This window comes from Numida meleagris, chromosome 3 (genome assembly GCF_002078875.1).
Source record: "Numida meleagris isolate 19003 breed g44 Domestic line chromosome 3, NumMel1.0, whole genome shotgun sequence".
NCBI classification, from domain to species: Eukaryota; Metazoa; Chordata; class Aves; order Galliformes; family Numididae; genus Numida; species Numida meleagris.
In genome coordinates this window covers 100,877,864-100,903,755 of record NC_034411.1, presented here as the reverse complement: position 1 = coordinate 100,903,755, position 25,892 = coordinate 100,877,864, and the positions used below count along the sequence as shown (strand labels likewise).

At 39.8% G+C, this 25,892-nt stretch overlaps 1 protein-coding gene across 1 annotated transcript; it reads left to right on the top strand.

Annotated features, from left to right (window-relative positions):
- On the top strand, nt 2,976-14,141 carry RAD51AP2 (RAD51 associated protein 2). The gene is made up of 4 exons (XM_021392903.1): nt 2,976-3,099; nt 4,059-8,058; nt 10,667-10,768; nt 13,690-14,141. Exons 2-4 carry the CDS (start codon nt 4,095-4,097, stop codon nt 13,815-13,817), a joined length of 4,194 nt encoding a protein of 1,397 aa, XP_021248578.1. The 5' UTR covers nt 2,976-3,099; nt 4,059-4,094; the 3' UTR covers nt 13,818-14,141.

The following is a 25,892-nucleotide window of genomic DNA, read 5'->3' as shown; positions in this document are numbered from 1 at the left end:
TGATGGTAATATAGTGAACTTCCTATGTGATGCTTTTTGTTTGTTAATGTGTATGGGTTCTGCTGAGAATACAGATTTAAGGTGTGTAATGCCTACAGAAACACATGAGCTTCATTATGATTGCAAGTACTTCGGGTAAAGTTGAGGTTCTATCTCTAATCTATCAAGTAACATATTCCAAAAAAAATTTTAACAGTTATGTATTTATTATTGTGGAGAATATGGATTATTCTGGAACAAAGGGAAGGGTGGAAGTTTTTATTTAAACTATTTCAAAATTACATAGCTAGGTAGGATATATGTGAGTTTGAGATGCAGAACAGTTATGATAGAAAGTATAAAAGTATTTTCACACAGCAACTCTATATGGACATTTTTAATGATGGAGTGCTTGTTTTAAATGTGTGATGGTAAAGTGTTGAAAAAAATTAATTTTTAAAATATAAAATTGAGAGTACTAATTATGCTGTTCATAAGCATGAAAATATGTCTTTTTAATGATGAAAAAAGTGGAGGATGATAATAAAATAATTTCCTACTAAAACATCAACATTACCTTTTAAATCTTAATTATTACAAAGCAAGCTACTTTCAGTGTGGAAAATTTTGTACTGCAATTCATGACAGAAACATGATGGATTGCAACAGACCTTCAGTCTTGAACTTTGTCTTCTTAAAATGCAGTTTACTTACAATAAATTGCATGGAACAGGCTGCGGTCATTAAGCTAGCACAGCCAAACTGAGATAAAGGACTCAAGCAACATTGTACTGTTGCACTTGGCCAATCAAGACTGTCAAGTTTTAGTGTCTTACACCTCACATGGACTACTACCATTATTTTTGATACTGTCTTTGTTGATATTTAACTTAATATCCTAATACTGTTTCCTGATCTTTCTTTTTTAATAGTTCACAATGTTTTGCTTTCCTATTTTGAGAGGATGAGAGGGCACTGCTATGTTTTTAACATTAACTTGAAGTGAAGGAATATTTCTGAGGTTGGTCCTCACATCTGAAACAAACTTCTTTGTTGATTTCATTAAGAAGCCACTCTACAATTCAATCTTTCAACTTGTAAACATAGTATAATAAAGTTTATATGCCTAATACAAGGAGATGTAATCAACAGACAGGAAGTATACTTTGAAATTATGAAAACTAGAACAACAATGTGAAGTGGTATTTAAATCCCATTGAAATATTATTTAAATGATAGTGAGGAAAACAGTTATGTCCTTTTCTGCTCCTTTAGTAGAAATACATTGTATTCAGTTTGTAATATCAGTAATTAAGTAGAATGGGTTGTTTTTTTCAAGAGTTGAAAACTGGAGAATGCAGAGCATTCAGAATGTACTTCAGTGAAAGTCTCGATTTATTCTTACAATCTACACCATATATAACAAAATAAGCCACAGGTGTGAAACAACTGGATGGACTTCAGTAAACAATCTTGATTTATTGCCATATAGGTGAATGAAAAACTGGTCTTTATTTTTCATATAATTCCCATTATTTTTCCTGTTCAGAGACATGAGCATTTTAAAACCAACACCTATCTACCCATGCATGCAATCCACCATGCAAGCTGAGGGGTTTCACACCAGCAAGCAAGCAAGGAGCTGTACCATTCAGAAGATGTGAGAAACCACTGTGAACACAATAGCTTTTCAGTCATTTGTTTTCTAGGTGTACCACCTCGATGATTCTCCACTGGAGGGAGTAGCACACAGAAGTGTCATGGTGAACCTGCTGCTCTTTTGCATGCCTTAAAATCCTGTTTCTAGTTTATATCATCACCTTTGTTCATCATAGAATCATCATAGAATGTTTTGAGTTGGAAGGGACCCTTAAAGGTCATCTAACCCAACCCCCATGCAGTGAACAGGGACACCTACAGCTCGATCAAGTGCTCAGAGCCCCGTCCAGCCTGACCTTGAGTGTCTCCAGGGACGAGGCATCCATGACCTCTGAGCAACCTGCGCCAGTGCCTCACCACCCTTATTGTAAAAAACCGCTTCCTTATATCCAATCTAAATCTCCCCTTTTTTAGTTTGAAACCATTTCCCTTGTTCTATCACAACAGACCCTCCTAAAGAGTCTGTCCCTTACTTTCCTGTAGCTCCCCTTTAGATACTTCAGTTCCATATGGTGTTGTGAGTATTTTGAAATGTGAACGTAATCTAATTGATTTCAGTGAGACTATTTGTTGCTTGAATGCAGACAGGAATCATATCTTGTTAACTAAAGATTGATTCAATTAGTATTATTTCTTGAGCATTAGAAAGCAGATATTAGCCAGATTTGTTTACAAAAGCAGAAATACTGAAAACTGTTTTAAGTCTCAGTTCCATGCAGTTTCTGGATGTGTTTACTGTCAGGAACAAAGGATCTGCTGGGCTTCAGAGGACCCAGTCACTATGGCATGGAGATAAACCTTAACAGAAATATTGGGAGTAATACATCCTGAAGGATGTTTCTAATTTAAATCCGTGCTGTTAATGGTGTAAAAGCAGCCAGCTGGTTTAGTGCACACTTTAAAATTAGCCATTTTGAAAGGAAATTTCAGCAGGGGAAGAGAAGATGCCTATTTCAGAGGCACAGAGCTGCATGAACACTTGGTATTTTTGGTATCGTGTTCTTGACTTAATCAATCTGAAAATGATAAGGGAAAAAGTGTCCTTTTTGCTGTCTGTGGAAAAAATGTGGGAAAAGGCGCTGGATGTGAGCATCTGCATGCAGAGGTCCTCCTGCTTTTGGAATTACACAAAATGACATCCAGCTTGAAGAGATAACTGCCTGCAGGCTGCTTGGTTGGCAGCACCGCTCTGCTCAGGCGCCACAATTTGTCCTTGTGGTCATCCTTCTCAGCAGCTGGAACTCCGATCTGGTGCCACATCTGCGACTGCCACCCGGTATATCCTCAGTGAGGAAGGGACTCGGTGCCACTGAGGGAAGGGGATGAGAGGCGGCTGTCGGGAGGAGGGATTCTTCCCGCCTCTGGCCGGCTCTGCCCTCTCCGGGGCGCACGGAGACAGGAGGCGATGATGCCGCGGTGCCATTCCCACAGGCTGAGCTTCGCGACGTCGTGAGGGGCGAGGTCAGCTTCTCCGGGTGTCTTGCGCTCGGCGTGCAGGGCACCAAAGCCCTGGGAGGAAGCTGAGCACGGAGAGGGCGGCCGAGGGGAGGTGCTGCTGTGAGGCGCAGCGCCCTGAAGAGGGCGGGCGGGCGGGCGGGCTCCCCTCAGCCCTGAGAGGTGGGAGCTCCTCGGGGTCGGGAAGGTAAGCGAGACAGGAGGGAGGCGGCTTCCTTCAGAGAGAAACTTAGCTCAGAGAGCGGGGCGGCGAGGGGCTGTCCTCCGGGGGGGAACCACCTCACGGGCTGGAGGAGGGGACCTGTTGCCTGCGGCAGGGGGAATGCTCCTCAGGCTGCGGAAACATCAGCGATGTGTCTAATGGTGTTCTCCACAGTGGGTATGTCACTTATTGGATAAGCTGCTGGGTGCTTTTACTTTAAGCAATACATCGTGTGCACTAAAATGTTTTATAATCTGGATTTGTGCCTTCTGCAGCACTGCCTTTCCTTGAACGTGAAGACAGGTACATATTTTGTCATACCTGAGGATTTTTGATAAATGCAGTTGCAGTTCCACTTTACGAATTGTCACACAGTGAAGACAGGACCAGTAATTTCTGTCAATTTCTGTCAGCTTTTAACAACTTTGAAGGGCCCTCTCCAGAGGAGTACATCACCACTATTTTCTTGATATTTCTTTTCATTACTTCTTTCAAAAATGCATAGAAAATGCAATTAATCCCTTTAACTTGTTGACACGATGAAAATATCGTGCTCATTTTAATTTTGCATGCATCTGCATCATTTGTAAATAATCTCTTGAATTCTAGATTGTGGTATTAAATAATGTTCAGCGATCCTGTCTTTATCTGCCATGCATACAGAACAAATATCAATGTGATCTGTGATAGAATTATTAATTTGTATTTTGTACAGTTTGGAAATCATTAAAAGGTCATTTATTATTAGTATTTTATCTTTCAGACTGTCTCTGCAAGTATAGAACTCACTTTTCTGAACATGGAAAACACATATTCTCCAACATTTTTATCTGTACCATCAGATGGCCATGAATACTGCCTTTATCCAAAGCGTGTTAAAATAGAAAGTAATCAGAAAAGCATAGAGAAAGAGGAGCAGCAAAAGTTGGAACAAAGTATGCATTGTGGGAACAGTTATCAAACACCACCAAATGGACCTATATATTTATCAGAAATACAAAGCAGCTGGGTACTAGAAAAGGAAAGATGTGATAGAGCCAGAAAACCTTGCATAAGACAATTTTTCCATTCTCAAACTTCTAATAGTGAAAGATTACCATGTAGAGTACCAGAAAATAAACTGCCCACCAAAAAATGGAGTCCTGAAAATGAAAATCAAAACACTGTAGATGACATTTCATTAAATATATATAGACAGGATGGTGAAACAGGATTATGCAATCTGTGGAGTTCTACTAGCACAGACAAAAACCTACATGCACTAAATCCCTTCCAACTGCATCAGAAAAATATAGAACAGAATAAAATAGAAGTTGACAATGAACTTAAACAAAAGTCTTCAGATACACCTTTAAAAAGGAACTTGTTTCAGAGGTGGAGACAATATCAGCTTTCACAAGTTCCATTTTCATGTGGTACTTGTTCTATGCTTTCTTATGTAGAAAATGAGAAAAATGTTTTTCTGGAAAAAGCATGCAGTACAGAAAGAAAAGATTATTACTGTAATGATCATGAAACTACTACAAAAAGAGATAATAAAGAAAAAAATAGTTCATCATCTATAGCTCCAACACCAAAACCTTTTAAAAGTATACAACCATTGGAAATTCCTAAGTTTTTGATGAAAGAGAACACATTTCAATTTCCTAGTATCACAAATAGAATAAATAGTGAAATGCCATCAACTAACTTGAAGGAGATGGTTGGGAAGACTCTAAAAGGCCAACCAACTTTGATGCAATCTAAACAGATACATGGTGTGCAAAAAATGTCCGAAGTTGGGAACCAAAAATTGCAGAATTATAAAGACATTCTGAAAGCTTCATCTGTTGGTTCTGAATTTGAAGAAAAGAATTATCAGTCAACTAGCAAACAAAAGCTCTGCACTGTGGCAGGAGGAAAACTGCCTGTAACTTACTTCAGGGACAGCAGCACTGATCCAGAATGTAATCAAATATTTGCTGAAAGTGATTTTAAAGTGCTGGAGAATTCAGAGGATGATGATGACCAGAAGTCAAGGATTCACACTTACATTAGTGCTAAAAAAGTTCAGAACAAGAAATTTATCAGCATTATGGATATTTTGAGGAGAATGGAGAGGAAGAGCAGTCATGAGAAAATGACAACATTTCATATACACACAAGCATTCTCGTGATAACAGAAGCATTAGAGAATAATAAGTTAGACCTACACTATGGTCTGCACGATTCCAACAATGATATTAGTTTGCAAGAAGCAGAGTCAAAACTATTTACAAATGAAAAACTTGATATCAAAAGATATTCAGTTGAAAACATTGTATTTGAAAGTAGTTGTACTCCCATTGTTGTGCACAAGTTTCCAGATATAAAAGTGAGTTTGAGTGTAACGAGGGAAAAGAAAACATTCAAAATAAAGTTTTCATTTCAAAACATTTTATTTGGAGTACTCGGGTCATGGACCAAATTGTTAGCTAAAGTTATGCTTATGCGTCAGGCTGACAATATTATACATTGGTTTGATATTTGTGAAGCATTAAGTGAGCAGTGTGATACTCGAGAGTTAGAAAAGAGCAGTATCAGTGCAAGCCACAAGAATAAAACATGCATTTGTTTGCTGGCTATTATTTCAAAGCATCTGAAGGTGAAACTACCAAAGAAAATTCTTGCTTCCATTTTCAATGAGAAGAATGCATTATTACCAACTGAAGGGAAATTTGTGAGAGTGGAGAAACATGCTTCGTATGGCAGAAAGCAAATACAGTTAAATTCATACACAGAGAGTAATCTGAGGCAAAACAGAGATTTTTATAAAAAATATGAAACTTATCCAGGCACCGTAAGTTCTAAATTTGTGGATAGCATTACTTTAGAATTACATAATGAACTCCAAAAAAGATATTTTTCTAGATCTTTAGGTAATGAAAACACCACTTTGCTAACCAGAAGGATCTTCTTCCATAACCGAAGAGGTGGATTATCTAAGGGAAGATTTGTCAGAAAGCACCACCTCTTGTCCAGAAGGAGTGAAATATTCCACAGCACGTACTTGGAGTCTGTCAGTCATAGAAAGGATATGAAAAAGCAGATGTTGGATGCTAAATGCCTGATTTTGTTGAAGGACAATTGTGATCGTTCTTTGCTAGAGAAGATGCAGTACTACAATATAAAAAAAATACAGTACTTGATAAGAATAAATCTTCGATTTTTGAATTACCTTCCTCCCTGTTCACAACTGAGGTTTGAAAAGGTAAATAATAAATGTTCAAATCAGCAAATATTTATAACTACCATGAAACGTGCAAAGAAAAAACCAAGGAAAATGTTCAACAGTTATTTTCATGGAGAAAGGCTTACAGCTTTATCTCTTGATTTAAGAGACAATAAAGAACAGAAAACAAGAAAATGTAGAAATTGTGTAAAGACTACAAAGGCAATTATATATAAGATGAAAAAATTCTTAGGTACTTTTAATGGCATAAAGGCTGATAGGAAGGAGAATTTCAAGTCCAAAGAGCTGCAAATAAATTCTCATAATTTTCTTTCTAAAAAATCTCTTCCTCTTTTTGACAGATATACAAAAATTCCCCTTACTAGTGATTCTGAAGACTTTGTCCATATCTCATTTGTAAGTCAAGATAATTCTCTCAAAAAACTGTCAACTGTACAAAACACAGTCATTAGTTTAGAAAACATTCATAATTTGCCTGCTAAAAGTAAAGATGTTTTAATGTTACCTGAGCAGTCAAAAACAATGGAAAAATGCAGTTCTCTCTTGTTACAAGATAGCCAAACAAGCAAACCTGAATATTGCAAAGAAATAGAAGCATATACCCTAAATTTATTCAATGAAAAGGAATTTGTAGAATTTCCAAATACTCATTTAAACTCTGGAAATGCATTTCCTAGTTCCTTAAGCTGTTTTCTGTACATCACTTCACTACTACCTAGCAAGTCTTTTGTCACTAAAGATGGAGCTGTAGGTGAAGACAGACATAGTAGGATTTCCTTAGGTGCAGACAAACAAAAACGATTTGAAAAAAATCATGCCTCTATGCCTTACCTATCCGCAAGAAGTCCTACTGTAACATGTACATACTTGCAATTGCAGGCTAATGAAACAGTGTATTTTTCTTTACAAGGACACACTGAGACAAATAAGGCTGTCAGCTTCGAGCCAGCAACTTTGAAACAACATCTTGAACATGTAAAAGAACAGGAAGAGATAAGTGATGAACAAATGCATGCAACTAATGAAAGTCAATGTGAGACTGTAATGAATGACTTGATTATGTCATATTCAGAAGATGAAGCTAAAACATTCATTGCTGCAAAAGAGAAATTAAAAATGCATTTATCTTTAATGAACAATGGATGTCTTGGAGAAGTAAAAGATGAATGTTTACCTTCAGAAATTAAAATCACATATGAATTTGAACTGAAAAGAAAATTTGATTTAGTGCTAGAAGAGCTACATATGTTTCATGAAATTAGCAAGGAAGATGAAAACAATTTATCTAGTATGGAAACAAACTCTCACAATGATTATTGTGAATTAATTAGTTCTGAGGGTATAGAAGAAAATAAAGAAAGTGTTTCTGAAAAGGAACCATATCTTTCCTCCCCAGTCTGTGGTACTATAAAAGAAGAAAACATAACTGACAGTAATGAAAGTTTATTTAATGAAAGAATATCACTTGACAATGAAAATATGGAAGTTTCTAAGGAGTACTGCATTTCAAGACTGACAAGTGAAGAGTTGCTACATTCACCTATTGCAGAAGGTAAGCACATTAAATTATTGTCTTTCAATAAACATATATATATATATTGTAAATATATATATATATTTCTTTAATGTTGCATTTCTCATCTCAAAAAGCACCATAACTATAGCCGAGGTTTCACAGAACTGTACAATGTTTGGGGGGCCAAAGGGATTTCCCTATGGGTAGTCAAATGTGTAACAGCCATGCTACTAATGCTGTTGTGCACTGTAATGGCAGCTGTAGCTCAGAATTCAGGCTTATTCCTTTACAGATTCTTTCTTTTTTTCTTAAGCTTTGTCATAATAAGCTCTAAATTCCCACAAAACATCACAAACTCAGTAAGACGCACATTTATAGAGAGAACAGACTCAATGAGTACATGGTTTGATGGATGAATCACCTGCTGGATAAGGAATTGCTTGGATGGTTGTGCTCAGAGAGCTGGGGTTAGCAGCTCAATGTCCAAGTGCAGACTGGTGACAAGAGGCATTCCTCAGGGATCAATGTTGGGACCAGCGTTATTTAACATCTTTGTAGGTGGCATGGACAGTGGGATTGAGTGTACCCTCAGCAAGTTTGCAGATGATACCAAGCTGTTTGGTGCAGTTGACACGCCAGAGGGAAGGGATGCCATCCAGAGGGACCTGGACAGACTTGAGAGGTGTGCCCATGCCAACCTCATGAAGTTCAACAAGGACAAGTGCAAGGTCCTACACCTGCACCTGGATCAGGGCAGTTCCAAGCACAGTTACAGGTTAGGAGGAGAATGGCTTGAGAGCAGACCCGAGGAGAAGAATTTGGGAGTGCTGGTTGAAGAAAGATTCAACATGAGCCAGCAAAATGTGCTTGCAGCCCAGAAAGCCAACCGTGTCCTGGGTTGCATCAAGAGAAGTATGACCAGCAGGGCAAGGGAGGTGATTCTGCCCCTCTACTCTACTCTCATGAGACCCCACCTGGAGTACTGAGCCCAGTTCTGCAGCCCAAAACACAAGAAGGACATGGAGCTGTTGGAGTGGGTCCAGAGGAGGGCCATGAAGGTGATCAGAGGGCTGGAGCACCTCCCTTACGAGGACAGGCTGAGAGTGTTGGGGCTCTTCAGCCTGGAGAAGAGAAAGCTCCAAGGAGACTTCATAGCGGCCTTCTCGTACCTGAAGGGGGCCTACAGGAAAGCTGGGGAGGGACTTTTTAGAAGGGCATGTAACGACAGGATGAGGGGAAGTGGCTTTAAACTGGAAGAGGGTACATTTAGACTAGATACTAGGAAGAAATTCTTTGCTGTGAGGGTGGTGAGAAACTGGAACAGGCTGCCCAGCGAGGTTGTAGATGCCCACTCCCTGGAAGCATTCAAGGCCAGGGTGGATGGGGCTGTGAGCAACCTGGTCTAGAGGGAGGTGTCCCTGCCTATAGCAGGGAGTTGGAACTAGATGATCTTAGAGATCCCTTCCAACACAAACCATTCTATGATTCTATGATTCTATGATTCTATGATTCTATGATTCTATGATTCTAAGACAGATATAAAAAATATGAACAAAGGATATAAGCATATAAGAGAACAGTCATAGAACAAATGTATTCTGCCAATTTTCACACTGTTATGAAAATCAACTTTAACTTTTCAAAATGAATTTTGTATAATATTCAGAATTTTCTTTTGTCTGGGAAAATGGAAGAGTAGAATGCTCATGAAATGGAGGAGCAGAATACTCACATAAAGATCTTTTGGAATTAGGTGATCAGTGGTGTGAGACACTTGTCAAATGTCTCTGTTTTGTTTAAGACCTGGAAATACATAAAAGCTAGTCCTGCAACATTAAGTGCTTTTACATCTGCCACTGAACATTGAACATACTAATATATTTAAATTACTGAACATTACTTTGGTAAAATAGTTTCAGAAAAATTCAGGTAACATTAATAAATTGTTGCTTTTTTTTTTTCCTCTAAAATCTGTATTAGTTATAGATTTCAAGCTCAGAAAATGTTAGTAGGTTTCTAAATACAGTCTGCATTCAGTTTTTCCAAAGACATTTCCATAAGCAGTTCCTCATCTATTTCATTGCTTGTGTAGCCTCCTATATTGAATGGCAGTTTTCCATCCAGCATGAAGGGAGCATATGCATATCACTTAAGGTTCTGGCTTCCAAGATAGACATCTATAAAATTGCAGGTGTTTTGTGAAGGTAATTAGTGTTCATGAAACAATTAGAAGAGTGTCATAGAAAAGCTCAGGAGAGCATTCTGTTCAGTGAAATCTTAACAGTATAATATACACAAGTCATGCCTGCATCCCTTGTCCCAGAGAATGAAAACCTAACTAGATATTGCATTAATTGTTCACTAAGTGATCACCTTTATACCTAAGTCTGAAGTAAGAAGATCTGAGTGAAGAAAATATGTCTTCACAGGACTAAATATTGCATCATGGTATCTACACAAATATGTTAATGAGCTTTTGACAGGCCTCTGAGAGAAAAACTTTGAAGCTTCATTAGTATTTCTTGTAATATGCACATGTAGGTTTTTCTTACATTCACAAATTAATAAATTGATTAAACAAATGTAGTTATTTGTTTTTAAAATTTGTTAAAATCTTAAATGTTTTTTGTACTTCTCTTTTAAGGCTACTTTTATTCAGTTTACAAAAAGCCATACACATGGGACCCTGCTTTTTTATCCCGCACACTTCTAAAGGAAGAAAATTATAATTTACCGAAAGAAGGAGGTAAGAATATTATTTTTATGCTATTTATACCAAAAAGTGCCAGTGCTGATAAACTTCTTTCTGAAACACATATTTATTCATTGCCTGAAGCAAGAAATATGTATAGCTTACATAGATATGTATAGCAATCTGTTTGTTTGTTTGTTTGTTTGTTTGTTTGTTTAAAATGATAAATTACTGGAAATCTGTCCTATCTTTACTTTGGTCACAGAACAAGTCACACAGGTGAACCATTTTATTCTATGGGTAGAAGAGAAGAAATCTAAAAATGTAATGTTTCCTTCTTTCCTTGCTTTGGAGCTGTTTGGAACAAATATCTTCACACCTCCAATACTACAAAGAAAATATGATTTGATATACTTTTCTTGGAAGTGTTGTAGTGTTGGGCCCCTCGTGAAAGAAAATTCAGAAAGACAGAGCCAATAAAGCCATTAGGTTTTAAAAAAAAAACACTGTATTTGCAATTTTATTAACATTTGGTAACATTTAGCAGATCAAAACTATTAGTTTATTCTGAAGTGAAAGTCTAAACCTTTGAAACAAAAAAGTTAAAGATACCTTCTGTTTCACTGAGGCCAGCCATTTACAATTCAAAGATACTTCTCTATTCAGGCCATTTTATGAAATAACAAGACTCAAAATCTTGAGCATTTACAGATGTGCTCTGATTTTTTTTGTTTTCCATCATTTTTTTTTACTGAAAGTATCATCTTGTGATGATACATTTAATACACCAAATTCAAAATTTTATATAGAGTATTGCTGTACCTTTTTTTTCTTAATTGATTTACAGTTTATCACTGATCTACAGTCTTTTTTTTCAGTGGCAAGTGGGTTCTCGTCTCTGCCTTTTGTAGTAGGTGTTATTATTGCTTAGCAAAAACTCAAATTCCAGAATGCTGCATTGTGCACAACAGCACTAGATGGCTTAATATCTTCTTGGCAGTTGTGTTCAGATGGTGTTAGAGCTTGCTAGATCAAACACTGTAGCTCCTGCAAAAGAGTGGCAGATCAACTTCACTTTCGTTGTCCTCTATTGCTTTGGGCCACAAAGCCAAGGACAGAGAAAAGCGTACAATTTCTTCATTGCTACTAGCAGCAACTATTTCCTATACACCACTTCCTAGTCTTTTTAAAGTTCCCATTTAAGCTTCTCTAGGTTTGTAAACAAACCTTAATGATTGCTTTCCTTTTCCGTTCATGATTGGTGAGGATCATCTTTTCCAGTCGTGGATTTCTAGGGAAATGCCCCACTCTATATTTCCAGAACTTGTCAGAATCAATAAGCACCTAATACACTTGTAGTAGAAGAATGTGAAAAAATTTCATGTTCAATTCATCATCTTTTTCAGCTGGTAGAAAGTATACTGCTGAGTATCTTCTTTCCTTGAGGAGACACTTTACTTCTTTGCTCCCATTCATGCTTAGCAGAGAGAATTTTATTCCATTTATGCTGAACATTGCCATTGATTATTCTGAAGCAAAGACTATCTGTTTTTATCAGAGGGAATGCTGTATCGATAGGAGTTGATGCCAGAAGTTCTGCTGATGTGTCTGTCTCCCTTAACTTCTCAAAAAGACTTTGAGCCAGCATATGTGCTTGTACATGATTTAATCTGGTTTCATATTTTGGATAGGAACACTGTTTCAACTATAGCACCCAAGCCTGCTCATTTAGCCAGTTAAAATACCAAAACTCTGTGCCATAATTCAGCATATTGCTCCCACAGTTAGAAGGAAGATTGGTAAGGACAGGTTTAATACTTTCTGATACCAATAATTTCTTTGTTTTACATCCCACTGTTTCATCACATGAAGTGACTGTTGCCTCAAACTGTGACTGTTTGGAAAGGAGATACCAAGGTGGGACAAGTAGATTTATCATCAGTGGTTTTACAATTCATCATGATTTCAGAACTGCTATGCTTTACGGGCTGCATATAAGCCCATAGCACTTGATTGACTTTTATTGCGTGCTATTCTTCCAACAGACTCTTATGAGTCTTATAAAAGACATAGCAGCAGTACTCATCATTGACTTAAAAATGGAGCTTTTTTTCATCATCATCTCATCACTGACTTAAAAATGGAGCTTTTTTTTTTTTTTTTCTCCTGTCAGTAGGATTCCGTTTGAGTGCCTAGGACTCTGATGGGCTCACTATTTGATATCCTAGCTAATTACTCATTGCTTCTTCTTTCCATAGAATCATGAAAACTAGAACTGGAAAGGATCTTGAAATTTGACACTTTCTTACTTGTGTGACTGTTGTTTCTTTCAGATGCTTCATTATCCTAATCTCTAGTTGAAAATGTCATTGTCTTTCATTCTATCCCAGTGAGTATACTATTTTGTGCAAAACTAAATAGCTTCTCAAGGGTGACTTAATCATGCTGTAGATTACCAGATACTGTATACCTTACCTAATAGACTATTGAGTAGAAAATCTAAATCCTCCTCTTCTACTTTGTGAAAAATGAGTGGCATGAGATGAAGTGTTATGATTATTATCACCAGTGGACTGATGCCTCACTCTGATTTGTTGTTGCACACCTAAATCCCTCAGACTAGTGGTAAGTATTAAAGCATACTTCTCTAAGTATGTTCCTCCACTCTCAGAATGCTAACTGATATGAACTGTATGTGACAAACCAGTATCTTAGGAAAGTTTTGTAATATTTTGTTGAGGATTCTTCTAATTAGAAAGGCTATAAGTGTGACACAGCTGTTAGTATTTCAATTTCAGCCTAAAATAATATGTTAGGGACTCCACAACATAATAAAAGGGGGATGGCGCAGGGCTAAGAAGCTGCAAATAGTGTTCAATGAGTCGACATATCTTGACTGTATATATTTCTGGTGTCATGTGGTGTGGAACTCTGGTTTTACTTTCACTTTCACATTTTTGTTTGCTTGTTTGTAGGATGCTTAGGATATTTTCTGTCACAGGAAGTTACAAGAGTACAGCCTCTCAAAACATGCAAGAGACCCATCAGAATTGGTCTGTCAAAAAAAGCTAGGCCCCGAAAACTTCATCCTTATTTGAAATGACTTGCTGGAATCTCTTACCAGTCTTCAAATGGAAACAGTCTGCCTAAAAATTGTTGAAATGTTTTTATGCTAAGTTTGTATGTGGTTAGTTTGATCTTTGTGGTTTAATTTTTTTGAGGTATTAATATTGCATTACTTGCTAGTAATTTATTTATTTAGGAATACTCTTGTGAATATTTGATAGCAAATAAATTTATGGTGAATGTTTGCTAGTAGAAATGTTAATGGAAAGATGAGACCCTTTTAAAGTTCATGCAATATTAATAAAATTTGACATGTATTTCTCATTTATTAGAATATACTGTTGAAATGTTCTGTCTTACTCACACACCATTAAGATCCCCTGCCTGTTTAAATAGTTTTAAAAACTCAGTATTTTCTACAGTGATTTGTTACAAATGCTTATGGAGGTGTAAGGGACAATTCCAGGAAGATAAATTTAAATTACTAAATTGGAGGGTTATGGTTTAGGCTTCAGAGACGGTTTCATCGGATGTACTCTCAGTTCCATGTTCTTGTTAGGTTAGACAAAGAAAATTTTTCAATTGCAGTGCAGAGTTCAAAAGGAGAAGCATAAATGTAATGGAAATTCAGGATAGTATCATAGAATATTAGAATGGTTTGGGTTGAAAGGGACCTTAAAGGTCATCTAATTCTAGCTCCCTTGCCATGTGCAGGGACACCTTCCACTAAATCAGGTTGCTCAAAGCCCCATCCAACCTGGCCTTGAACAATTCCACGGATGGGGCATCCAGAACTAACCTGGGCAACCTCTTCCAGTACCTTACTACCATCATAGAGAAGAATTTCTTCTTAATATCTAATTTTTATCTATCCTCTTTTAGTTTAAAACTCTTACTCCTGTTTCTATCACTACAATACCTGATGAAGTGCCACCTCATCTTTCCTGTAGGAAAGGCTATTCTAAAGTCTCCTTGAAGCCTTTTCTTCTCTAGACTAAATGACCCCAACTCTTAGTCTGTTTCCAGAGGAGAGGTGCTCCAGCCATCTTGTCATCTCCTTCAGTACAAAAAAGATGTTGAGGTCCTGGAGCGTGTTCAGAGAAAGGGAATGAAGCTGGCAAGGATTCTGGAGCACAAGTCTTATGAGGAAAAGCTGAGGGAACTGGAATTGTTTAGTCTGGAGAAGGATCAGGGGAGAACCTTATCGCTCTCTCCAACTAGCTGAAGGGAGGTTATGGAGAGGTGGGGATTGGGCTCTTCTCCTGTGTAACTAGTGATAGAACTAGAGGGAATGGCCTCAAAATGTGCCAGGGGAGATTCAGGTTGGACGTTAGTAAAAATTTCTTCTCCAAAAGAGTGGTCAGGTGCTGGAACGGGCTGCCCAGGGAGGTGATGGAGTCACCGTCCCTGGAGGTGTTCAAGAAACATTTTGACGTTGTACTGAGGGACATGGTTTATTGAGAAATATTGGTGATAGGTGGATGATTGTACTGGATGATCTTGAAGGTCTTTTCCAACCTTGGTCATTCTATGAATCTATGATCTTCATGTCCCTTCATAGACCAAGAAGAAAACTTTTAACCTTCTCTGTGTGACTGCATATTTTTTAAAAAAGGAACATATTTGACATTGCATTGGTTGAGAATTTCAGTATGGCAAGCATTAAAGAATAGTGAAGGAATGATAATAAACCCCAGTACATAATAATACTTGGTTGCAGCTGACATGAGGAAAGCTGAGCAAGCTGAATTGATAGTGAAACGCATCTATAGATAAATTATTCTAGAGAATCTGTAGAATTTTATAGGATCTATAGCAACGATGCGAAGAATAACTACACAGTTGAATCCAATTAGATGAACACACAGAATATGTATTATACTAAAAATATCAGTATGCATATCCTATAGAGACCTAAATAAGGAAATTTAGTATAGATTGTTGAGAGGAATCATTGAGGTAATAACTTTTAAGAAAATGATTGTAATTTAGTTTATATTTTCTATTATTCTCCTATGAAATAGTAAAAATGTTTGATGAACGTTTATTTCTGGGAACAGCTGGTTCTAAAACACATGTTCCTAAATTGCTATCTGTGGAATGCAGTTTGTTCAAAAGGCATAGTAAGTACTATTTATCTGTTCTAAAAAATACTTTTTTACACCGAAACTTACTAACATATGGTGCTGGTTGAACAATGCTGTTCTCTCACGGCCTGTCCTCAAAAGGACAGGAGGAGAAAATACAGTGCAGAATGGCTCATGAGTTAAGGACAGGGATATCACTCACCAGTTACTGTCACAGGTAGAGCAGACTCAGCATAAAGGAAATTAATGTAATTTTTTACCTACTAAAACCAGACTGGAGCAGAAAGATCTAAAAGCAAACAAAAACAGCTTCCACCCCTCAACCTTCCTCTTGTGCCTCCTCCTACCAAGCAGTGCACAGGAACAAGGAATGGGGGCTGTGGTCAGTCCATGTCACTCTCTGCCTCTGCTCCAGCATAGTGTCCCTCTGGTGGGATGCTGTCCTTCTTAACTGATTCTGTATGGGTTTCTCATAGGCTGCAGCTCTTCGAGCACTGCTCAGCATGAGTCCATACCACAGGTCCCATGTTTAGGATCTGCTCCAGCATGGATCACCAGCGGTGGCAGCTCCCCTAGACCTCCTGGTCCATTGCAGGTTCTTCTTCATGGGCTGCAATGCCAGCCTGGGGCCTGCTCTTGTGGGGGCTCTCCATGGGGTGTGATCTCTTTCAAGCCACACCCACCTGCTGCACCCTAGGGTCTCTTTTCAAGCTGGTCAGAATGGGCTCTTATACACTTACCCATTAAAAACTTGATAGTACTATGCAGGTAGTTCATGTGCTACAAAGGTAATATATTAAGTGGCAATCTTAACACCCAACCATGGACTCAAACATAACTTTCATACACTAAAGGGTCATTTAGACATAGAATTAGGCATACTCACGTGACATGACCAGCCACACTGCCTTTATTGACTGCTTACGGTCATTGAGCAAGACAGGTGAAATTTACACTTAGCCAAGCATACCACTACAGCCGATGATGAACTGCTGTCCACCTTCAGAAATACACAATTTTGTCTTATTCTACATAATCCAATTCTGTTGAAGACTATAGGTGATCCCTACTGTTTCTTGTTGCTAGTGCTAGAATCAACCCTTAGAGAACAAGTCTTTTATAAACACACGGGACAGTACTGTTGAAAGGCCTGTGATAAACTGACGCAGATTGGATGATAGCTGTCTATAGCAGCATCTCCATGAGGACACCAATCAGTAAATCACAGGATGTTCCACGTCAGACAAGACCAGCATTCCTCACAGTAGAGAACTAACACCAGGTGCTCATTTATCAGTTCTAGCAAGAGCTTGGGTTCTCTCTCCTGTACCTTGCTCTTACTGTAGTTGTCTCCACATCTACTCCAAACAATTCAGAAGCAACATCTAAGGCAGAGCCATTAATCAGCTCCCTTGAGGAATGTGTAAATGAGTCTGTAAATGCACTCTAAGAAGTATCAGCTTAATTTTCATTGAGTACCAGTAAGTAGTAACTGATCAAAATTATTTAGCTAACTACTCCCTACTATGTATTGGCCTCAGAGCAATGAGAGATCATCTATAGGTATCTAAACATCTCCTCTGGACTTAAGGCCTCACAGTTTGACAAGCAATACTTTGAGTGCTGCCCAACATGAATTAGCTTTCTGGAGTGACTTCTTACCAATGGCTTCTTTACCTCAGATTAATAAATGCTGACGCTGACAACAGGAGGATTTCTTACAATTTGAGAGTGATACTTTTAAAAACATACAGCCATCCCCTGATCTTTCTGGAAAAGCCTCTGCCTTTGTCATTATCCACTCTACATCTCTGAAAGGAAAAGATATCCAGAGAGCCATTTTCCCATGTCCTCTTCCTGGGCAAACTTGTGATTTAAATAAACTATGGAATACAATGAAGACATTGCATTTACAATAATTCCAGAGCACCTCTGATGGCTGTGGCTTAGACATATCTCACTTTTGTCCTATCACAAATGGAAGCTCCCACTGCTTAGAGTATGGTGATACTGGACAAAAACTGTTTTAATAAAAGTTATTATCCATAGGGCCTTATAAATCAGTTCAAAGTTGACAGCCATCGTAGCTGAGTCCACACTGGCTTCCACAACCACAGATTAATCAGAGTTTGTAATGTCCAGAGTTCAAAACTTTAAAGTCTACAACAGTGGTCTCATAACCCCGTTATTAGCGTGGAGTGTGGAGTCATGAAAATAGCCTTCATTATTCCGAAATTTGTTAAATCAATAAAAGTTGCTAAATCACGTCTAGAGTTGATGTGACCCCATCAGAGTGTGAGTTGTGATGAACATTCACATGGCTAATTCTGACACTAAAGAACACACTGTTTCTTGAAATACTTATATATTTCTGTTCTGTCTTAACTAAAATTCTGGATGCCTGGAAACCACAGAATCCCAGAATCACAGAATTGTAGGGGCTGGAAGGGACTTCTAGAGATCATCGAGTCCAATCCCCCTGTCAAAGGAGAGAAACATTATACTAAAACCTCTGGGAACTGATGTCAAGGAAAAATTCTAAATTACCTCAACATTATCTCTGTAATGAATCATACTTCCTCTAAAGTGCTTTGTTGTTTGGTAAAAAGTTAAGGTAGAAAAAAAGCTGATACAGTGTAGGAAATTCCTTAAAATATTGTTAAAATATGAAAATGTTAGGTAGTAACTGACTGTGTTTTATACAAGTTTTAGAAGTTAGAAACATGCTTGCTTTTAAATCAATGCAATCTTCTGTTTTTGCAAAATATCTCTTTTCCTGATGGATTTATATGAAAATACCAGGCTGCTCTTTGATGTAGAATGGAGAGCCACTTGTTTCAGAGCAAGAAACGAAGTCCTAATTCACTGAATTTTTACTCAGTGGCAACTGCGTTTAATAGTGTGAAGATTTAGCAAAAATGTCCCAAAGCACACTGGAAAACATACTAGAAATACAAAATTGCATTCTCAAATGTAAAAACTAAGCAAACAACCAACAAATAAGCAAAATCAGCATAACCACAAATCTATCAAATAAAAGGATACACAATCAGATGATGCAGATAAGGGGGAAGTCCAGCTGAGACATTATGTAAACTTCATGCTTTGCTGATCATTCAGCTGGAGATAGCTGCTAAGCAGCATGCCCTCATCTTAAATAACAGAGAAAGGATTGGCACTGAGCATATGAAGCATATGAATCTGGCCTTTTGCCAGCTTTATCCTCCCTGTCCACTGTCATCTGGAAAAGCTCAGGTACACTGTTACACCAGAGAGAAGGATGCAAGTGTTCAAGCTGTGTAAATCAGCCCTATGAATTGGCCTTGTTCCATTGGATTCACTGGAGCTGTGTGGGTAATTGCCAAGTGAAGAGACCGCCATGTGCCTTTGCATATATTTTTTTAAAGCACTATGTATAGATTTTGATTTTTTTTCATTGCAGAAATGTTATCTGGTGATTTTTTTTTTTTTTTTAATTAACTAAGTTCAGTTAAGAATGCTGACTCTAACAGAAATGCAAATGTTGAAGTGTCTTTATATCTTAATAATAATGCAGAAAAAACATTTCTGGACCATTTTTATCAGCTACTAAAATGATATATATAGCTATGGCTTATTTAATACAAAAGGATTCAATTGTAGCCAAATGAAAAATTGAATTCTGTTATATGTACAAATAGAGATTTTTTTAATAAATAGGAACTGTTACTGATCTTGTTCACAAAGAACATTCTTCAAAAGTAATATGTCCTACTTATTTCCACGGAAAATACAACAGCTACAAAGAGCACAATAACATTATTTGATTGATAGTGCAAATTCTCAGCTACAAAACACCAGTTTTCAGCATAGTCACCACCGTTAGCTATGCATTTTCAACAGTCATGAACAAAAGCCTGCATTCCTTGCTTGTAAAAATCTCCATGGCTGTCCAATATGTGCCATGTCTTACATGTAGTTGTCATCACTGCCGAGACACCCTACGCATCACCCCTCTGTGCTCACATCCACTGTTTGATCTCCATAAACGTTCAACAAGCATCAGTGAATGTCAATAAGAGCCATGTTTTCCACATGGAGGAATTCAGTGACACACCTTTGCTTCATCCACATTTCCATGTCAGACACCATTTATTCAGACTGCCCCCCTGTTACCATTTGTCACATGGCAACAGAATATAATGGGATATTCGTGATATTGGGATATTCGGGATCTCCCCTACTGCCGTATCACCAAAATCTGCTTCTGACATCACGGACCAACATAATAAAGTAGGAGGCATTAGTTTTGCAGCAGCTCTCATAGCTTTATCTTCAGGCGTACCATGACCTTGAGCCCCTTATGCCCTTTTGTAAAAGGCAATAAAGGAAACGCAGTTTGTGAGATTCTGATAAACAGGGAAAGCAGTGAACGAAAACCTGAGCCATGTCAAAATGTGCTTCTCCAGGAATAACATTAAAAATAGAACTAAGACCAAGACCAAATAACGATACAATCAACAACAACAAAACACAGCAAAATAACACAATCACAAACATTTATACAATATATACACAAACATTACTTTCAGAGCAGTCCTCATAAAATATGTAATATAGGTAAGATATATACGTATACTTTATCCTGGAAAACAGTTTTTCACATATATATGTACTGCCAAGAAGTGATGACATGAATGAAGTTTGACTGTGAAGTGAGGAATAAGTTTCTCTGGTAAGAGAGGGGTTTAGAAGTCTGGCAAAGAGACAAGATCAGATTTAAATTAAATATCTGATCACAACTCTATACATTCCATTTGAAAATTGGAAGGTAATGTGTTTGGGTTGAAAATGGAGTTGCAAATTGATGATCTTTTGGCAATATTGAAATCTATTCTCAAATTCCTATCAAAATGGAAAGCACAGCTCTCTATTTTTTGCTGTTCGAAGAACTGTGTTTAGCCAATACATCAAAATGCATAAAATCATTTGCCATCACTTGAGTTATCACTGCACTGCATCGTCCCAGTGTCCCAGTGTTATGGTTTTGTGATTTGCTGTTGTCGGTATTCCACATCATTACATCATGTAAGGTACGGGCAGTTAAAGAGTTAATTCCTTGGGTACTGCAAACTGCTTTTTTTTTTTGGTGTGGCCCTCTGAGGGGGAGGGGAGGAGGTGCACTCCCCAGGGGTCTTTGCGTTAGAGGGGGTGGTGAAGCCGCGTGGGAGACGCGGGGTCTGTTCCTTCCTGCCCGGCGGAGAAAGCACGTGGCCCTCCTGCAGTTTACTGTGTAAGATTTTCTTTTTCAGCCTGTAAAACTCTCTGGTACAATTCCACTAGCTTCACTTTGATATATTTAGTAAAATTAGTTGTTCCTCCTCANGTGGTGAGCAGGACTAGGGAAGTAATCCTGCCCCTGTACTCGGCACTGGTGAGGCCCCACCTCAAGTACTGTGTTGAGTTTTGGGTGTCTCAGTACAGTAAGAACATTGAGGTGCTAGAGCAGGTCCAAAGAAGGGCAACAAGGCTGGTGAAGGGCTTGGAGAATATGCCCTACGAAGAGAGATGAAGAGGGGCTGTTTAGTCTGGGGAAGAGGAGGCTGAGGGGAGACCTTATTCCTCTCGTCAGATACCTGAAAAGTGATTGCAGTGAGAGCGGGGTTGGTCTCTTCTCACTGGTGACAGGACAAGGGGAAATGGCCTCAAGTTGCGCCACTAGCTTCACTTTGATATATTTAGTAAAATTAGTTGTTCCTCCTCACATTTGGTGCCGCTGTTTGTTTTTTTTTTTTTTGTTAGATCCGCATACGAGTCCCCTGGTTTGTTTTTTTTTTCCTCTTCCCTTTGTTTCTCCAGGGTGCGGCTCCGCGGCTTCTCTGCCGCTTTAGCCTCCGGACCGCCCAGGGCCGGCCCCTCCCCGCCGGTAAAATTTTTTTTTTTTCCTCTTTGCTCGTTTTTTTTCTTTTTCGTTCAGACCTGTCCCCCTTGTCACGGATGCATACCTTTAGATAGTACCGTGACACCCAGTTTCAGCCCAGATAGTGCTGATCACACATCACTGTTTGGTTGTTGTGAGCAATGCGTGCATGCCCAGGGCCAGGCTGGGACGCCTGGTGGGGCAGAGCTGCTGCCATGATGGCGTGGGGCAGGGAACAGCCTCAGGCCATGGGATGGACATGTCTGCTCTATTCTTTCAGAAATGATTGTGCTGGAGAGGACACAAGAAACACAAACAGTGTCTTAAAGAAATTACAGAGAGAAGAACAATGAAACTGGCAGACAGGGAAATAAGGCAAATTAAATAAAATATGTGCTCAAGAAGGGCTAGACAGCAGCTGGAGTTCTGTTAGAAAGACAGTTATGGCTGAGAATTTACATCCACAAAATTATATATCAGAAATGTTTTTTAGAAATGAAAATCTCTTGGCCATTTTTATGTCCACAAAACTTAATTCTGCCACAAGTTCCTCTCTACCCAACTCACTAGTCTGTCTAGGTCTCAATGAATGGCAGCACAGCCATCTGGTGAGTCAGCTTGCTGAGAGTGGACTTTATACCCTTCATCCAGATTGTTGATGAAGACACTGAGCAAAATCGGACCCGGTATCGACCCCTGGAAAACACCGCTAGTTAGAGGCCTCCAAATAGTCTCTGAGCCACTGATCATAGAATCACAGAATGGCTTGGGTTGGAAGGGACTCCAAGGGTCATCGAGTTCCAACCCCCCTTCCACAGGCAGGGCCGCCAACCTCCAGATCTGGTACCAGATCAGGTTGTCCAGGGACGCATCCAACCTGGCCTTGAACACCTCCAGGGGTGAAGCATCCACAACCTCTCTGGGCAACCTATTCCAGCACCTCACCATTCTCAGTAAAGAACTTTCTCCTGACATCCAATCTAAACCTCCCCTCCTTGAGCTTAAAACCATTCCCTCTTGTCCAGTCCCTGTCTGCCCTTGTAAAAAGTTGATTCCCCTCCTGTTCATAATCCCCTTTTAAATACTGGAAGGTTGCCGTGAGGTCTCCTTGCAGCCTTCTCTTCTCCAGGCTGAACAAGACCAGCTCCTTCACCCCATCTTCATCGGGGAGGTGCTCCAGCCCTCTGATCATCTCCATGGCCCTCCTCTGGAACCCTTCCAACAGCTCCACATCTTTCCTGTACTGGGGGCCCCAGACCAGGACACAGTACTCCAGATGGGAACTCACGAAGGCAGAGTAGAGAGGGACAATCATCTCCTTGTGCCTGCTGGCCACCCCTCTTCTGATAGACCCCAGGATACCATTGGCCCTCTGAGCTGCAAGAGCACACTGCTGGCTCATGTTCAGTTTTCCATCCACCAGGACCCCCAGGTCCTTCTCTGCAGGGCTACTCTCAAGAAGTTCTTCTCCCAGTCTGTATACATATCTGGGATTACTCTGACCCAAGTGCAAAAACTTGCACTTTGCTACATCAAACCCCCTTAGGTCTACATGGGCCCACCTTTTGGGTTTGTCAAGGTCTGTCTTGATCGCATCCCTTCCTCCTAATGTGTCAACCACAGCACTCAGTTTGGTGTCACTGGCCAACTTGCTGAGGGTGCACTCAAGCCCGTCATTGATGTCTGTCATGGTTCTGTGATTTTCGGTTATTGGTATTCCACATCATAACATCATGTACTGTATGTACCTGGTTCTCAGAAGAGAAGGACTACAACATTTCCCAGGGTACTTTGCTCCTCTGTTACCATTTCCAGCCAGAGGGAAAAGATAAAAACTTGCAGTTCATGAGACCTCATCCCCTTTTTCCGCCCGTCTCTCATCTTGGCAGCACCTCGCCCTCCAGCCATCTTATCATCGGTAGTAGAGTAAGGCCTACCTTGATTTTGGGACATTCTCTCTCACTGTATTGGATTTATCAGCTTCAATTGTAATTACATTGTATTATAGTGTGTTGTTTTGCATTCCAATATCTTATTTAGTAAATTAGTTTGTTTCTCCTCAGATTGTTGCCGCTGTTCTTTGCTCTCAGGGCCATCTCCTTACCCTTTTTCCCTTTTCCCTTTTCCCGGGGCGTGGGCCCGTGGGTCCCCCGTCCCATTCGTCATGGAACCAGGCCAAACGGCTGTAAACCGTTGACAATGTCATTGATGAAGAAGTTGAAAAGCACTGGTCCCAAGACAGACCCCTGGGGGACACTGCTCGTCACTGTCCTCCACCTGAACATAGTGCCATTCAACACAGCCCTCTCTCTGCAGCCGTGTGGAAGACAAGAACTACTTTTTCTTTTGCCTCAAAGCTTGCTTCCTGAGGCCTTTCGGGTGATAAGGCACTAACTGACAACTGCCAATTATCCAGGGGGGTGAGTGGTGGGTGTCACCGTGCCAGGGTGCTTCTGCTTATGATTGATAAGCAGAAGCAGGACAAACAGTCTTTTTCCGGGGTGCGGCTTGAAGGAGCTGACCACTGCAAAAGGTGATAATGCTTGTGCATGGCAACGAAGGCACCACTCCCTGTTGGCTTATCTGTTGGGCCAGATCTGTCACACTAACAGAGAGAAAGGAAGAAGAAAAAAAACTGTAAAACGGGATAAAAAGTCCCTACTAAACTAAGAACTTTGGAGAAGAACTCCCAAAGAAAAGAAACCTTTGACGGTGGAAAGAACTCCCCGGGGCCTGCTTGCTGCGAAGCCTCCTGGCTTTCTCCCATCCCCTGCGGTGATTGCATGAGTTCCTGAGATCAACAGAGGCACTACGAACAACGCTGGACCCACGGTGGTGACTGTCTCCCTCTTGCTTTCTACAAGGACTCCTTGCTTTTTCCTACCCCTTTTCGATTGCCCACCTTCCCTTCCCCATCTCCCTAAGCAACTAGGATTGTAATAAATTGGTCGGGCTAACATTTGACCCATTGTGTCTTAATCTCGCCGTCGGGTATACATACATTAAAAGAACCTCCTCTCCCTCCTATAAATTGGAGCGAGACAACCCTTCCAACCAATTCCTTATCCACTGAATAGTCCACCCCTCAAATCCGTATCTCTCTAATTTAGAGATAAGGATGTGGTGGGGGACCATATCAAAGGCCTCGCACAAGCCTAGGTAGATGACACTGGTCACCTTCCCTTTGTCCACTAGTGTTGCCAGTTCATCACAGAAGGCCATCAGATTGGTCAGGCATGTCTGTCCCTTGGTAAAGCCATGCTGGCTGTCTCAGATCACTCGCTCATCCTTCAAGTGCCTTAACACGTCTTCCAGGAGGATCTGTTCCATGATCTTCCCAGGCACAGGGGTGAGGCTCACCAGCCCGTAGCTCCCCAGGTCCTCCTTCCTCCATTTCTTGTAAATGGGAGTGATGTTTCCTTTCTTCCAGTCCCCGGGGACTGGAAGAAGTCCTCCAGTCCTCGACAGCCACAAGTTTAATCATGACGCTCTGAGCTCTACCAGTCAGTGGGTTCTCAATCCACCTCACTGTCCGTTCATCTATCCCACACTTTGTTTCACTACAAGGATGCTATGGGAGACAGTGTCAAATGACTTGCTGATGTCAAGGTACACAACAGCCACTGCTCTCCCCTTGGCTACCCAGCCAGTGATGATATCATAGAAGGCTACCAGGTTGGTAAAGTATGATTTCCTCTTGCTGAATTCATGTTGATAGCTCCTGATAACCTTCTTTTCTTCCAATTGCTTGGAGATGACATCCAGAACAAGTTGCTCCATCACCTTTCTGGGCACAGAGGTGAGGCTGACTGTCTGTTGTTGCCTGGGTCCTCCTTCTTGCCCTTTTTGAAGACTGGAGTGACATTGGCTATCCTCCAGTCCACAGACACCCCTTCTATTCTCCAAGATCTTTCAAAGATTATAGAGAGCGGTTTGGCAGTCACTTCTTCCAGCTCCTTCAGCATTCATGGGTGAAACTCACCAGGGCCAAGGAATTTGTGGGCAATGATTTTGCCTAAAAGATCTTTGACCGCTACCCAATCAAGGAGAAGTCATCTTTCCTCCAGACTCTCTCTCTTACCTCCAGCATCTGGGATTTCCAAGAGCAGTAGACTGAAGCACAGAA